This window comes from Phaenicophaeus curvirostris, chromosome 5 (genome assembly GCF_032191515.1).
Source record: "Phaenicophaeus curvirostris isolate KB17595 chromosome 5, BPBGC_Pcur_1.0, whole genome shotgun sequence".
NCBI lineage: Eukaryota > Metazoa > Chordata > Aves > Cuculiformes > Cuculidae > Phaenicophaeus > Phaenicophaeus curvirostris.
In genome coordinates this window covers 64,209,064-64,225,116 of record NC_091396.1, presented here as the reverse complement: position 1 = coordinate 64,225,116, position 16,053 = coordinate 64,209,064, and the positions used below count along the sequence as shown (strand labels likewise).

Below are 16,053 nucleotides of genomic sequence, written 5' to 3'. Positions count from 1 at the left end.
AAACTATCTATAAATACATACTCCAACATAACACTGACAGCTACAAAGTGAAAAAACACATGAAGTGTACAACAAAACACTCATTACCCTTTATCAAAATACCATCTTTAATAAAAATAAGGGTTGTTTGCCATTCACTATGGCTGTTTATAATGAATCATTTTATATCACTTGTGATTAAAATGTCAGAAACTGTTTTAGCTCCCTACCTGCTGAGCTTCTGGAGAGAAGCATCAAGCTCCTTTTCTCGTTTCTGACATTTGGAGATCAATCTTTGTAGTTCGGCTTCTTGATCTCTCACACGGCTGTTAAGGTGGTTAATGCTTGCTTTGGGCAAATAATGCTTCACTTTATTCAATAAAGTTTTAACCTCTTGGATATCTCTGTCTTTGCCTTCAGATGTTAGGAAGTGCTGAATAAGAGCACAAACACAAGATGCTTATGTCAAATTTGCTGTTCTATAATAGAACATTATATATACATTATATACATTCTACAATATACATTAGAAGAGTTCTTCAACTACTGCTACCTCGACCAACTTTTTCTATGGTAATTCCAGTTCCCAAAAAAGAATACGTGTTACTTCACAGTTTGCTGACTACTCCACTTGCAAAAGGAAAAGTTGCTGTTTGTAGAATAAAGAGAAAGTAAAGACAACTACTTGGATTTTCTTCCTTACAACACAATTACACAGAGAAGGAACAGACAAGCAGCGTTCAAATCTAGCACTAACATCACTATGTCTTCTTTTGCCGCTTAAGCGTAATCGGTTGTAGCGGATCTTGTGGCTTTTCCATCCCTTTCCTGTTGACTCTGCCTGGCTTAGAGTGAAAACTTGGCTACAACATAGTGAATGCAAATTTTCCACTTTTAATCCAATGGGGGCCAGAATTTCATTTTACTCCCTACAATATTTGACATTATGCATCTTTGCACACTAAAGTACTTGGTGGAAGTCCCTTGACTTCCACTAACTACTGTCCTCTCTCTCACTTGCCCAGTTATGCATGAACTTGAACAGTGATACTCTGTTTTAACTGAGTCTTATTTTCATACCACTCACTCTCCTTACATGGAATGTTCATGCAGTCCCAAGTTACAACTGACTGCCAAGAACAGACTCCTGTGTAAAGAAGTAAAACTCCAAGAACAATCAGCTTTAGAAATGTAAACATTTTTATACTTTACCTTTAGCTTCTGCAGTCTTTCTTCCAATATTGGTTTTGTTTCTGAGGGGTCAAAGCAATCCTTCAAAGACAGCTGAGTGCTGCTGAACCAGTCATTAAAATTCTTGCACTGACCTGCAAAAAAAGATACATTCCAATTTTCTTCATTAACTGTGCTCTGTAAAAGAAAATGCTATTTGACATGAAGGTTTCAGACAGTTTATAATTACGTTTACCAGTGCTACTGTCAAAGGTTGCTTCTCACTATGGACCATGTGACAGAAAATGCTGCAGCTCACATCAATTAATATTGGGTAAGAAAAAATAATAAACGTAGTTGTTCACTTGGGAGGGACAGCCAGCTACACAGACCAGTTACAGTAAACAAGACCTGGACTGGCAACTTTTCTCATTTCCACACCAAAAAATATTACTCAAAAATTACTTGAAGATGACACTGCCTTTGGGTCAAATTCTACACCGGCATAATTCTGTGTCCGCATAAACCAAAAATTAACTAGTAACGCTAGCCATTCTCATAACTAAGCTTAAATGAAAATGATTGGGAAAAAAGGAAACACCTGATTTCTGTACATTTTAAATTACATTTATTCTTGAATTATGCTTTATGTTTCTTTCATCTTTTATGTGTAAAAATAAGAAGCAAAACACTTTGATTCAGATTGAGTTGTTTGTTGGAATCAAAACTGATTTTTTATCCAAGCCTTTAAATAGTTCAGAACCCTGAAGCAGTCCGAGATACTGAAGTAGTTTCAGACACCAAAACAAAAATAAATTGATTGTACAACCTTTAAATGATTGTGATTGTCAATATAAACCTATAAGCTACATAAATGTGAAATGTGTTTTCTTACGGTTCAAAACACCAATAAAGTGATCTTGAAACACATGTTTCTTCTTATTAAATAAATCAGTGACACATTTAAGCTGCTTATTTAATTCATCCACACCAGGACAGTCCGTCTCCTCCTGGAGTAATGTCACATCATGTTCTTGTTGCAGAATTTTCTGGTGTATCTCCTAAGGTCAAAAATAAAAGGACAACTGCTAAAAAGAAAAATCTTAAGTGCAAGCAGAAGTTCGCTGTACAGAGCTGCTTTAATACAAAGAAGAGGTTTGCTAAAGGGTTTAGTCTTGCCTACGTGTCAAAATAACTTCTTAATGTATATTAACAAGGCAATTAAGATAACAAAAAATCTTTCTACAAATATATAAATAATAAAAGGCGGACTAGGGAGACCATACAGTCCCTATTGGACACAGAAGGGACAACAGTAACAGGGGATGAGGAAAAGGCTGAGGTACTTAATGCCTTCTTTGCCTCAGTCTTTAGTCGTAAGGAGGGTCGTTCCGCCTGTGTACAAACCCAGGAGCTAGAGGAGCAAAATGAGGCTCCCATGATCCAAGAGGAGGTGGTCAGAGCCTTGCTAGCCCGACTGGACAGTCACAAGTCTATGGGGCCGGACGGGATTCACCCTAGGGTACTGAAGGAGCTGGCGGATGTGCTGGCCAAACCCCTTTCCATCATCTTCCAACAGTCCTGGAAGACTGGGGAAGTCCCACTGGACTGGAGGCTGGCTGATGTTGTGCCCATCTACAAAAAGGGCCGCAGGGAGGACCCAGGAAACTACAGGCCTGTCAGTCTGACCTCAGTGCCAGGGAAAGTCATGGAACAGGTGATCTTGAGTGCTATCATGAAGCACATGCAAGAGAACCGGGTGATCAGGCCCAGTCAACATGGGTTCACAAAAGGCAGGTCTTGCCAGACTAACCTGATCGCCTTCTATGACAAAGTGACCCGGCTACTGGATGAGGGAAAGGCTGTGGATGTGGTCTTCCTGGACTTCAGCAAAGCCTTTGACACAGTTTCTCACAGCGTTCTGCTTGAGAAACTGTCAGCCTCTGGGCTGGACAGGCGCACACTCTCCTGGGTGGAAAACTGGTTGGATGGCCGGGCCCAGAGAGTGGTGGTAAATGGTGTGAAATCCAGCTGGAGGCCAGTGACAAGTGGGGTTCCCCAGGGCTCAGTGCTGGGTCCAGCCCTGTTCAATGTCTTCATCAATGACCTGGATGAAGGCATCGAATGCACCCTTAGCAAGTTTGCGGATGACACTAAGCTGGGTGGAAGTGTCGATCTGCTGGAGGGTCGGGAGGCTCTGCAAAGGGATCTGAACAGGCTGGACCGCTGGGCAGAGTCCAATGGCATGAGGTTTAACAAGGCCAAATGCCGGGTCCTGCACTTGGGGCACAACAACCCTATGCAGTGCTACAGACTGGGAGAAGTCTGTCTAGAAAGCTGCCTGGAGGAGAGGGACCTGGGGGTGTTGGTTGACAGCCGACTGAATATGAGCCAGCAGTGTGCCCAGGTGGCCAAGAAGGCCAATGGCATCTTGGCTTGTATCAGAAACGGCGTGACCAGCAGGTCCAGGGAGGTTATCCTCCCTCTGTACTCGGCACTGGTGAGACCGCTCCTCGAATACTGTGTTCAGTTCTGGGCCCCTCACCACAAGAAGGATGTTGAGGCTCTGGAGAGAGTACAGAGAAGAGCAACAAAGCTGGTGAAAGGGCTGGAGAACAGGCCTTATGAGGAGCGGCTGAGAGAGCTGGGGTTGTTTAGCCTGGAGAAGAGGAGGCTGAGGGGTGACCTCATTGCTCTCTACAACTACCTGAAAGGACGTTGTAGAGAGGAGGGTGCTGGCCTCTTCTCCCAAGTGACAGGGGACAGGACAAGAGGGAATGGCCTCAAGCTCCGACAGGGGAGGTTTAGGCTAGACGTTAGGAAAAAATTCTTTACAGAAAGGGTCATTGGGCACTGGAACAGGCTGCCCAGGGAGGTGGTTGAGTCACCTTCCCTGGAGGTGTTTAAGGCACGGGTGGACGAGGTGCTGAGGGATATGGTTTAGTGTTTGGTAGGAACGGTTGGACTCGGTGATCCGGTGGGTCTCTTCCAACCTGGTTATTCTGTGATTCTGTAATTAACAGGTAGATATTACAGGTATATATGTCAACAGGTTGACAGAGCACTGGAACAGGCGGCCCAGGGAGGTTGTGCAATTTCCTTCTCTTGAGATACTCAAAGCCCACCTGGAAACATTCCTGTGTAACCTACTGTAGGTGAATCTCCTTTAGCTGCGGGGTTGGATTGGATAATCTCCACAGGTCCCTTCCAACCCTGACTGTTCTGTGATTTGGTGAGAAACACTAAATTCTTCTAGAGCAGCGTGTATGCACCTGTATGCATACACAATCACAGGCATATTCACTCACGCTCATTCTGTCATCACAGAAAATAGATATTTGAAGTGCACAGTAACATAGCACGCTTCAGTGCATCTAACACCTAGAAGCTATAAGGCCTTAGCTGCCATAGGCACTGCTCACGCCTAAATGCCTTACTCTGTATGTCAGGTCCCTAGGGGTTGAAAGGTAACTTAGAGAGAGTTGGAAGAATTAATTAAAAGCTAACCTTTCCCCTCAATACCTGTGAGTTCACTGCCCCAGGCACTAGAGGTCTGACACCCAGAACATGCTCAATTCACTTGCTGCTCAACAGGAGGTTTGAATCTTGCCAGCCTTGAGCCTCCAAGTAGGAAATAGCTCTTCACCTCTCTCCCTGACGCAAAGAGGAGGGAAAGTTGGCTGAAATTGCCTACCGGGAGCTCCCTTTGCAGGCAGGCTCAGGTGGCACAAAGACAACCTCTGTATATTACCCAGTCTTGGAAAAGATACAACCCAGGACCCTCAACTCCTGCTTCAACATATCTTGGGTGGTATTCTGTTGTTGTGCCTGCCACTAACCGTATCCAATAGCTGCAAGGGTTAACTAACTACACTTGCTAACAGCCAGTGAAAATGGGCTTTTCATACATGCCAATCTCCTGGCAGCTGAAGGAAATATTCCAGCAGTTTACAACATGTACAGGAGAAGCACTTACGAAGACTTGTCTAGGAAAGAAATTAACAAAATTATAAAAGATGCGTAATTTGGAATGCTACCTCTAATTTAGTGAAGATCTCTAAGGTGTCAGAAGGAGATAAAGCTTTCAGAAGTGATTCAGTCATTCCAATCTGTGTCTTGGCCAGATCAAGGTCTCCTTTTAGTTCTGCTGTATTCACACTGAGGTCACTGGTATCCTGCTTTGTTGACAACAGCTTTTTTACTAGCTCCATTTTTTGCACAACAGATGTTCTGATGACCTTAAAATTGGAAATAAACACGAGTAAGAAATTGTACTGTATCGATTTTCTAGAGTATTACAGAACTCCATGCTAGACGTACAAAGCAATGAAATTATCTGAAGTCCAGACGTTTAAATCACAGTTTGTCCCAGTTTCTTTACCTCCCACTCCACAAACTGAAAAATAACAGTATTTAAGCCCTGCTCTTCTGAGGAAAAATTATCTTGGTTCATCTTTATTAGGAATGCTTTTACTGGTGCTGCTTGACTGACAAGTTGTCTTGTCAGTCTGCTCCAGTGTCTACTCTCAGCTGGATAAATGCCTTACATGTGCTGCAGCTACCAGGCAAAAGAGGGTGCCAGCTCCCTGTGTGACACAACTGTCTGTAACGATCTCACCTAGGCAAATTCCCTACACTGATCCAAAGACAGGCAGCAAAGTGAGCAGAGAATTGGGAAGCTCTGGTTCAAGACTAGTCACTAAGGAACGAAGGGTCCCTAACCTTATCGCTAAAGCTTCCACAGATTTGCATGAGGCAGCAGCTCAGTCGGATCACGGCCACATAGTGAACCATCACCCCCAGAGAACTCGCGTGTCTGGTGCTCCCAAGGAGCACAACGTTCACAGTACAGGGTCGCTGAGTCCTTTCCTAAGCTCCTTAGAACCCTTTACCCAGTGAAATTCCTCTGAGTTCACTGCCTGCTGAGGATAAACACACAAATAGCCAAACCAGGTCAAGCTCAAGGTGCATATGACAGACACTGGGAGCAGATGCTTAGGGAACTGGTATAGGATCAAGGCAGGCTAACATAGTCTCAAACAGTGAAGGATTTATTCCTTGCTGTGTGAAGTTAACACAAAAAGATAAAAGATTTCCTCGTGATATCCCAAAGGAAAACATCACAATAAACACTATTCAGTGCAAACAGCTGCATACTACCAAGCTACATTAAGCCATATCCAGGCGAAGGTACAACTTAAAATAGACAGTCAGATGCTGAGTTGCTGGAATCCCTAAAGGGATGATGAGGTTCACTGTGCCTTGTCCTTTGCCAACAGCTAAGATCCAGATATCACCAATATTGGCCTCTTTGAGCACGACTGCAGAACAGCTGGGTCAGATCTAAGCCCCTGAAAGACACAGGACTGAGAGAGACCTCTGTGTTTAAAATGACAGGCTTGGTTCTAACAGCTTGAGAAAGACAAGAGATGAAATGTCTCTGCTAATAGCCAACAAAATGCCTCCAGTTTCCTCTGAGCAGATTTAAGTCAAACCAAGACATGACTATGGCAAAGACAATAGCAGAAGCAGGGCTGTAGTAATAAGTACTGGCATTATCAGCTGTAAAAGCCTCTTCATACCTGTAGCTCCAGTGGAGGTTCATTACTGTTCAGAAGTTCTTCTATCTCAGCTACCGTGTTGTCAAATTTCTGGAGTTTCTGCTCTTGAACTCGTAAGCACGCCTAAAGGTGGAAAAAACAAATTGGTAACTGTTTACCCCACATTAAATTTCCTCTTCTCCATGACAAAATTGTATTACTTGTGCTCTGGTTCTGCAATTTGACATAGGGAGGTCCCACAACTGGTCCATTTTCTGGTTTTTACTTTAGCAATTTAGACTTTTATTTTGTGTTACAGTCCGAAACACTCTATGCTTCTCAGACACAGCAGGTTTTAATGCTAATCTAGCATAAATGTAATGATTTTGATTATTTTAATTCTATAATAACCCAAGTAAATTTGCAGGAAAATATCTTAATGTTGTATTTATTTCTTGCTGCTTCTATAAAAAAAAGGGATATTCTCAGATATTACAGAGTTAAAGTCAAGAATTGGCATCCTGACGATACACTTCAGTAGGGATGTGATAAAATACAATGGACGTGGTATGCACGTTTTAAATGTAACTCATTCGTATGAGTCCTCTACTCATTTCAATGCATTTAAGAGGCCAGTAATGTGGAAGTAAAATATCAGCTTCAACTTAGGCAACGTCAAAATAAGTCACATGGTCTCATGTTCCCAAATCACTATTCTGAACTCCGTCAGGACACGATATTCCTCTGCAGTCTCTGCACAAGCAATCACAAAAACCCATTCATGCACTGCACCCCTAAAAAAAAGTCCACATTGATTAGCAGGGAAAGCAGAACTTCTCTCACATCTCTAAATATACAGTCAAATGATTGATAGACTCGGTTCTTTTCTGACAAAGTTCTGGAAACCACATGTGCTCAGCTGGGTGGACACAAAGGTTTCAATTCTATGTAATTTGATACATATATTACAATAGTTGGGGGTTTCTATGTAATTAACATTAATGCAGAGATAATAAATTGATAAACTAATCTGACACCCTCGGCACATTAAATCATTTTACAAACGTAGCAACTCACTGAGTTCAGTTTCCTCTCCTCCTATTCCACTTTTATAGTAGCTTGTGGGAAAGAGAGTTTCTCTCTCCTTTGCCCTCTCTTCATTTCTCTTTTGAAAATTACCCTCTCCTGTGGAAGCAGTGGAGTAATCTTAGTACAGCCACCTCCTAAACACCAGCAGAGAGGCTTGTTGGGGGTATGGTCACATTACACCAGGACTGAGCAGTTTCCAGGTAACTAAATGGCTCTTAAGATAAGGTTGCCAGCTGGTGCATTTTTAGTGGAGCCCTCGCTCCAGGCAAATTCTAGTAATGAAGGCAATAATAAAATATCCACCTTTGCACAGTGTGCATACTGCTGTTTCACTGGGAAGATCTATATACAAGGAACACCTTGGCTTTTTACATCTCTACGAATTGAAACAGATAAGCAGTGCTAACAGTAATATTAATGCTGCAAATAAGCACAATAAAAATGAGGGCATTTAAGGCATGTTAAAGAGTAAGAAAAAAAATGCTTGCGTATCTTCAGACAAGCAGATATGAGATATATTTGTCTCAACGCCACTCAAGAAGGAAATTATTTTTGTTCAGTAGACACCAGCTATAACTCCAATGAATCACAGAATTATTAAGAAGCAGCGCAGCTGATAAATTATGGACCTAAAGCCAGAAAGTAAAACATTAACCCGTGAACATGAGGTTCTCCAACAGCACAGAATCAGTGCATGTGTTTTTATGCTCTACCAAGAGTCAGTGCTATAATCTGTGAGAAATGGGCAGAGACAGCCCAAGCTCTACTAATTCCTGCCTGCGTGCAGCCCCTGGAGACCCTTCACAGTCAGCTACTACTGAGGCTGCATCAAATTACATCGAGGAGCACACCGGGACAAGGACCGCAGGAGCAAATAAGCCACTCCTGCAACCTCTTCTTGAACTGTGCATTGCCAGTTCTGAAGCCCCACTATGTTCACTGATACACAGTTCCTAACCAGAACTAATCAACAGCCTTTTCTTTCTTCTCTCTAGGCGCAAGGAAATATGTGCATCACTGTATCCCAGACTCCACGCTTTCCAGGCCTCGTCTTTGCTATGTGTTTGTACAGCACAAAGGAGTGAAGAGGCTCATGTTGTTAAAAGCAGCATTCACAGTGTTAATTTAAAACAATTTAGTATACATATATGTTATCTATTTATTAGTTTCCAAGACCTGTATCCCTAACACATTATGCTATACCTTCAGCAAAACCATCTATGCAGATGCAATTGCAAATGCTACAACTTCCCCTGCTTTTGCAGTGCTGATATTCCTATGTGATACAGTCCATGTTTATACTCCAAAGTCCATATGACTACAGTATAAGTTAAGGGCAAAAAAAAATTCCATTCAAATTACCTTCAGCTGCATAAGGTCCTCTTCAGTCCGACAATGGTTCTCTGCGTTCTTAAGTTCTGCATTTGCCCAAGCGTCAATTGTGTCAGATAAACTAAGAAGCTTGTCCCACAAAGCCTGAGCTCTTCCTAAATTATCACAGTAGTTTTCAGTCTTTTCATTGATCTACCATGAGATTCAAATACAGAAAACACACACAGATTTCAAAAATGTTGAATTATATCCCAAAAGCAAATGCAGCAGAATAAAATTTGAGTGAGATGAATCCACCCACAAAAACAACAAGTGCAGCAAGGGAAAAAAAAAAAATCTCATGTCTATTCACAGGTCATGGAGAAGATATTTAAATCCCTGCCACACATGTCACTAAATATACCAATCACAACAGCAGCTTGCCTGTTTTAAGGCAGGTTTAGGAAGGAGCCTTGCTCATTAATGTTTATCTACTCTGAGTAAATACCATCTAATCTCAGTATTGATGCACTGTTTAGATCGACAGTGGCAAACACTTCCCACCAAAAGCACCAGCATTGTAATTCTACAGATTGTCTCCAAAGTTTAAACCCACAGAAGTTGCTACACAAGCTTACAGATCCATGCAGAAAGCACAAATATTGCCTTTCTGCATTTCCTAGAACTATTTACTGTCAAGGAGTACCCACAATATAAACTACCCGAGAGAAATCAGAAACAATACACCACAGACATTTAGCAATCTTTGCTCCAGTAAACACTTCTCAATTAAAAATCTTTGCCACATTGCACGTAATTTATTCCCAATATTATACATGCATCAGAATCAATTACTACAATGCATAACAGATAAGACCACACTGATAATTTACTTTTTACATACATCCAGCCATCTGTCCACAATAATGTTAGCCTCATTCTCGAACGGAGGCTCCTCAAAGCTTCTCATTTTATTGAGCTGGAATTGAAGGTTTTTACAGATCTGATTTATTTTGTCTACATCTTCAGAGTGATCATTAAATTCTTCTTTTGCTTCTTCAATCTGCGCAAAAGACCAAATAGATATTTATAAGCATGTTTACTTATGACTGTTTATTCAACAAAATATTTTTAAGTGACGTGCTGCTCTTTTCAGTTTAGAGAAACAACCGCATTACACAAAATAGTCTATTTTATGTAATATGATGAGACTAGGAATATTTCTTGTGTTGTTATATCTCTGTCATGCTGATGGGAACATTTCCCTGTTAGAAATCCATATCATTCTGTTACTGGCTGTAAAAACAGCTGAGTGGGAACCATGGATAAAAAAGTTCTGACTGAGAGAGCCAAAACCAGTTTGCTTTAAAAATCGTAAATGTAAGATCCAAGCGGACTGTACGCCCGTACACAGAATCTCAGTTACAGAAATAAACAATGCACAATGTAATAATCATCTGATACATTATTACAACTCTGAAGCATAAGACCTGGCATTCTGATCCCTGAGTTTTGAAATATTTTAAAAAAAAAAAGCTTAAATCCTATTTAAACAGCCACTGTCAAACATTCCATTGCCAGAAAATGAAATGTCTCTTTTTCCTACTTTCTATCTAAACAATAGACCGCTTCTTTGTGCTTAACTGTAATGTGTTTACAAACAACAGGGAAGCTCCCTGAAAAGGAAACACTGACCTCTAGTGTTAGGCAGTTTGATATTAAAAGCTCTCCTTACCTCCCAGAGACAAGCATTACATTTTCTTCTCATGTAGGTACCACCAGACACTGAGATAATGGAAAGGATGGCAGAGCAGCACTCGCAAACCAGAACAAGGCAAACAACCCTCTCTGTTATTATTTTATATCATCATAAATAACAAACCATCAGCACTCAAGGACATGTTTCCTACCGTGCAGCAGCTACTGCAAATCACAATTCTGAGAGCGGGAGTTGCAAAACTCAGGTGAAGAGTTGTTAACAGAGTGAGGGGTCTCCATACAAGCCAGGGCTAGGGTATGCAGACAATTTACCTGCACCCCAAGTCTGAGTGATGTAAAGTGCCAGAGAATCATAGAATCATAGAATCACCAGGTTGGAAAAGACCCACCGGATCATCGAGTCCAACCGTTCCTAGCAAACACTAAACCATGCCCCTCAGCACCTCATCCACCCATCCCTTAAACACCTCCAGGGAAGGTGACTCAACCCCCTCCCTGGGCAGCCTCTGCCAGGGCCCAGTGACCCTTTCCGTGACAAATCTTTTCTGATGTCCAGCCTGAACCTCCCCTGGCGGAGCTTGAGGCCATTCCCTCTTGTCCTGTCCCCTATCCCTTGGGAGAAGAGGCCAGCACCCTCCTCTCCACAACCTCCTTTCAGGTAGTTGTAGAGAGCAATGAGGTCTCCCCTCAGCCTCCTCTACTCAAGGCTAAACAACCCCAGCTCTATCAGCCGCTCCTCATAAGACTCATCAGTCTCACCGGTGAAACCAAGAAAAGACCCTCTCTCAGCTGAAGAGAGGGGCGGCACACAAGCACACCATCCCATTGCATAATGGAAGAAAACACTTACACCTGACCTTAAATTTAATCACTGCAGGCACTGGCTTGGCAGTTGTTCCTGAATGATACGGGTGATGCTTCATCAGAAAGCCTAAATGGGATCTGAAGAACCAGTCACATCACCTAGCTGGGAAACGTGAAACTTTTACAGTAAAATGGCCACAGCAGACATGCTGCTGTTCACTAACCCACTAGCCATGGTCCAGTGGTTGTATTCATTTAGCCAAGAAGAATGTAGCTGCCTGTCAAATTTTTGGCTGAAAAAGGGACAAACTTTAGACTAAATAAGGGCTTGTCCAGCAATTCCTGTTCATTCAGTCTCATCATCTAAAGTAGAAGCTACTGCAAATGTTTAACTCCCACAGCACGGAGCAAACGTTGGTTACAGAGGGCGTGGCTCTTACACAGAAGGTCTGTTCTTTAAGTTGGCTCATAACATAGGAGAAATGAGAGAAGAAATACCAAACTATGTTGTTATCCCTTCTACCTGCTACATAGTTGGTCAGCAAAGTCAGCGTGAGGGTAGAGATTATGCTGCAAACGTAACCAGCTCAAGGATGTAGTGTTCTCATCAGCCCAGTCAAAACCACTTGGGCTTCCAGAAGCCCACATCTCAAGTCAGCATCACATTGCTAATTCCCAAGCTGTCTCTGAGCATGGTGGCAGCGACACACAGTGAGGTACACAAGCTGCAGCTGTGAAGCAGGCTGTCATGGCCCAGTCTCTCAGCAGATGTGTCACGTTGATGCAGCCCTACAGCTCCTGTTCCTCATCCTGCTGGCTCGGGGCTAAGTGAAGGTCTTGGTACAGCACTGCCCAGTGCAGACAAACCCTGCAGCCCCGACTGGGATCCAGTGACACAAGCAAGGAGAAGATACGGTTCTAAATTCTTGGTTATAAGCTACAGCAACAGCAGAGAAACAAGCAGCCCCAAGATGTTCCATTATTTTTGCTTATCATTTTAAAATACCTTCCTAGTTACAAATGAATTTGCTATTTTTGCATATTTACAAACTACCCACTATAACATTTTAACTTTGTAGGAAACATTGTAAAGAATGTGGGCGAATATGGCTAATTTCAACATGTGGTTTTGGTAGGACAGGATTTCCCCTTATTTTGTTACTAGATCATATTTTTCCTATTTTTTTTTTTTTAATCCCTCTCCTTTAGCAAGACCTCAATTCACTAAGCAAAGCTAAGTTTCAACTAAAACCAAAACCAGGGTATGGACCCTAAATGTACTTTGGAAGCTGAAATGAAAGCGAGGTCTTAACATTTGCTCTGAATGCTGTGTGTGCAAGGGCAACTCTATACCCAAACGCTTCCAGGCAAGGCTCTTCTTTCCTTATCAGTAAGTTCTTATTACTCACCTTTTTTATTAGTCTGTTCAAATTCTCCTTCCCCATGTAAGAAGTTTGCTGTGAAAGCACAATCTCCTGTTTCTGGATGATGCTGGTCAGACTAGTTTTGCAGCTTTGATATTGCTTCAGGAGCTCCAGAGCCCTTGTACACTGCTCCTGGCTATTAAAAAGAGATGTATTATTTATGGCCTAAGTGTTAAGCAGCAGCCTCAACCTCTTGTCTGCTTCCTTGTCCTGTATTCAAACACGTGGGGAGTTTGACTACGATGTTTAGAAGAGAGAAAAGGGGGGATAAACCGTCACAGTCATAAACTCTGCAATACCTGGTATCTGGTGTGGTATTTGGACAGTTTTTGGAAGTAGAAATGCCCTTCACTATCCTGTGCCTCTGATTCATATTTAACTGTGACGTGACCTGAGCAGTTCACGTTTATATGATACCCCCCTACATGAAAGACGAGCTCAGTAACCAGTCAACTGAAATACAACGTGCAGCAGATACCACAACAGCTTGAGAAGTGGACAGAGGGTAATACCACCTCAGCCCAGTCTGCAGTGGGATACAAAACCAGATTACTTCCCTCTGACCCCTGTGCAGGCTAGGAGGATTAACCAGAACTATGCCAGTCCATGCAAAGCATAAAGGCACCTTTAAAAAACATAAGAGAAGGACAGATGCCCTGGGTCATCAATCATAGCCTTTTCCCAGTCCTCAGTCTCTCAGGCTTATCAAACCAAGCTCCTTTAGTCTTTTCCTGCACAACAGACTCTCTCTTTTCCCAACTGTCCTCTTCCACCTGCTTCGCTTTAACTTTTCTTTTTGAATATGCTGGCATGAAATTCACAGCAAATACAGAAAACAACACTCCCAGCAGCAGACAGGCTTTTCTTTTTGATACCAATGAAGTCCAACACATCGCTACATACCTGCTAAATGATGGGACTGCGATGTCCTAAAATATACAACATTCATGAGCTTTGCCTGCAAACTTCTATGTGCAATTCTTGGCTTTATGATAGTTTACATCATCACAGCAGTAATTTTAACGTACGGTCTAAGGCTTTTTTGCTGGTTTATTTCACAAGCAAACTTGTACAATATCACTTTATAATGTAGTTTTTCTCCTTACCATTCAGCAAGCAAGAGTTTTGTATCCTCCCATAACGTCTCTGTATGTTTGCATTGTTCATTTGCTTCCTCTGCTTTTTCCTCTTCGATGTGTAGGAGCTTATTAGCAATCTCTTGCATAGGTTTCATTTCAACAGCAACACAATCCAATTCCTTTTCCAATTCCATTAATGATTTTATCCTTTATTAGAAAAAAAAAAGAAAACCAGCCTTATATTAAAGTCTTTGATTTTTTCCCCAATGCAATTATTCATTTTCCTAGAAATTCACCCTGAGCTGCACATGCTGACTATACTAAATGACATAATTAAAAGTTTAATTTGATATTCAGTTTGTGTAATTTGACACAGTCCTTCACAGCTATGCTCACCTAAGCCCTTTCAGAAATTAATCCAAATTCCTAAAGATCGATAGAGTCTGTACATACACAGTGAATTATCTTATAGTAAAAAGTAATTGCATTCTGGCTGTCTTAAAATATGGTCCAAGAAAGGAAGCTATGCCATAGAGTGAGATTTCACAACTTAAAAAAAAGGGTCACACCTTATAAGCTCCTCTACCCTCTCCTTTTCCTCTGGATAAACAGCACTGGATTGTTTATTTATCCTCTGCAAGGCTGCAGAGAGCTCCTCTGAAACAGTACCAGAGTCGTACAAATCATGTTAGTGGCTTTCTCAAGGGGCAGTAAAATAACACAAGGCTTCTACATTGCAGGTCTGAAACTCTATTTATAAAGTTTTCTTACTGAAAACTAAGATAATAATAATCAACCTCCTAGCAAATAAAATGTAAGTTTGCAACTTCTTTCAATGCTCCACAGATACTTCAAGACACATGCAGGTTTCAGTGCTCTACTGAGAAGGGGCAACAAGGCCTCCGAGTTCACTGAAATTATGAAATTAAAAGAGCTTTAAAAGAGAATTCACCTTTGTTGAATAGCTGGAATTGTTGGATCCTTCAAGCCTACTTTGTTAATTCTGTCGCGTAGATCCTGAATGTTTTTAAGGAGTTCACCATTTTTTGTGGAAAAAGTCTTGTATAAGTCTTTTTCCTCTGTAAGCATCTGTTCACTTGAGGCGTCGTAAGTCACATTTAGCTCTTCAGATAAAGTCTGAAGGACTTTTTCACAGGAAGTCTTCCTCCCACATTCAGCATCTTCCAAACAGATATCAACTGTTTTCATGCGTTCATCCAAACATTTAGCCTTTTCTGCCATATGAGCAACTTCTTGCACAGCCTCTCTCAACATGTTTCCCTGTATTTCAGGTTGACCTTGTGGATCTGAGAGACATTTGATTGAAGACTGAAGCTTCCTCAATGAGGCCATAAAAGCCTCCAGATCTTTAAGGACTGTCTCACGTATCTGCATTTTATGGTTCATTTCTTCAAACTGGTTTTGATAGTAAATCCTAATTTTACTTGCAGCTTGCAGATCTAATGGATTAAATTCATCTCTTGCTGAACCATCTAGGTGTTCCAACTGTTTACACACTTCAATCTGATTTAATATGGATCTTTGTAGCTCCTGAAATTGAGAGAACAATCAACAGGGTTGGCAAGTGAAAAAAAACCTGTATGCTTCCTTAAAGCTGAACCTCTGACTGGAAACGAAATTATACTAGCAATGAAATAATTACAGACAGAAACCAGCAGGCTCTCACAGTGGTAGATCACTCAGAGCACAGGCAGGCACATAGATGTTTGCTACTCTGCCATCTTTTAAGTTCTTTACGGTATACTTTTGGAGGAAACTTACATGCATTTAAATATCTCATGGTGAAGTCTGCATGCAATCTGGCTGCAGGCCTCAAAAACACAGCAGTGTGTCAGAGTTGTGAAACTCCAAATGTGTGGAGAACTGGGGAAAAAAATCAGGGTCCTTCTAGCCAAAGAGTCACCTCAGACAGAGGGT

The 16,053-nt window shown here is 41.7% G+C and overlaps 1 protein-coding gene across 1 annotated transcript in view; it reads right to left on the bottom strand.

The window, feature by feature from the left end:
* The window catches only part of SYNE2 (spectrin repeat containing nuclear envelope protein 2), a 155,598-nt gene that overhangs the window by 108,558 nt on the left and 30,987 nt on the right, over positions 1–16,053 (bottom strand). Inside the window, exons 28-37 of the mRNA XM_069856738.1 lie at positions 15,068–15,666; positions 14,143–14,322; positions 13,022–13,172; positions 9,994–10,152; positions 9,141–9,302; positions 6,732–6,833; positions 5,187–5,387; positions 2,045–2,210; positions 1,192–1,304; positions 210–412 (exon numbers count right to left, since the gene is read on the bottom strand). Of these exons, the coding sequence (XP_069712839.1) occupies positions 210–412; positions 1,192–1,304; positions 2,045–2,210; positions 5,187–5,387; positions 6,732–6,833; positions 9,141–9,302; positions 9,994–10,152; positions 13,022–13,172; positions 14,143–14,322; positions 15,068–15,666 (2,036 nt within the window). The remainder of the gene's footprint in view (positions 1–209; positions 413–1,191; positions 1,305–2,044; positions 2,211–5,186; positions 5,388–6,731; positions 6,834–9,140; positions 9,303–9,993; positions 10,153–13,021; positions 13,173–14,142; positions 14,323–15,067; positions 15,667–16,053) is intronic.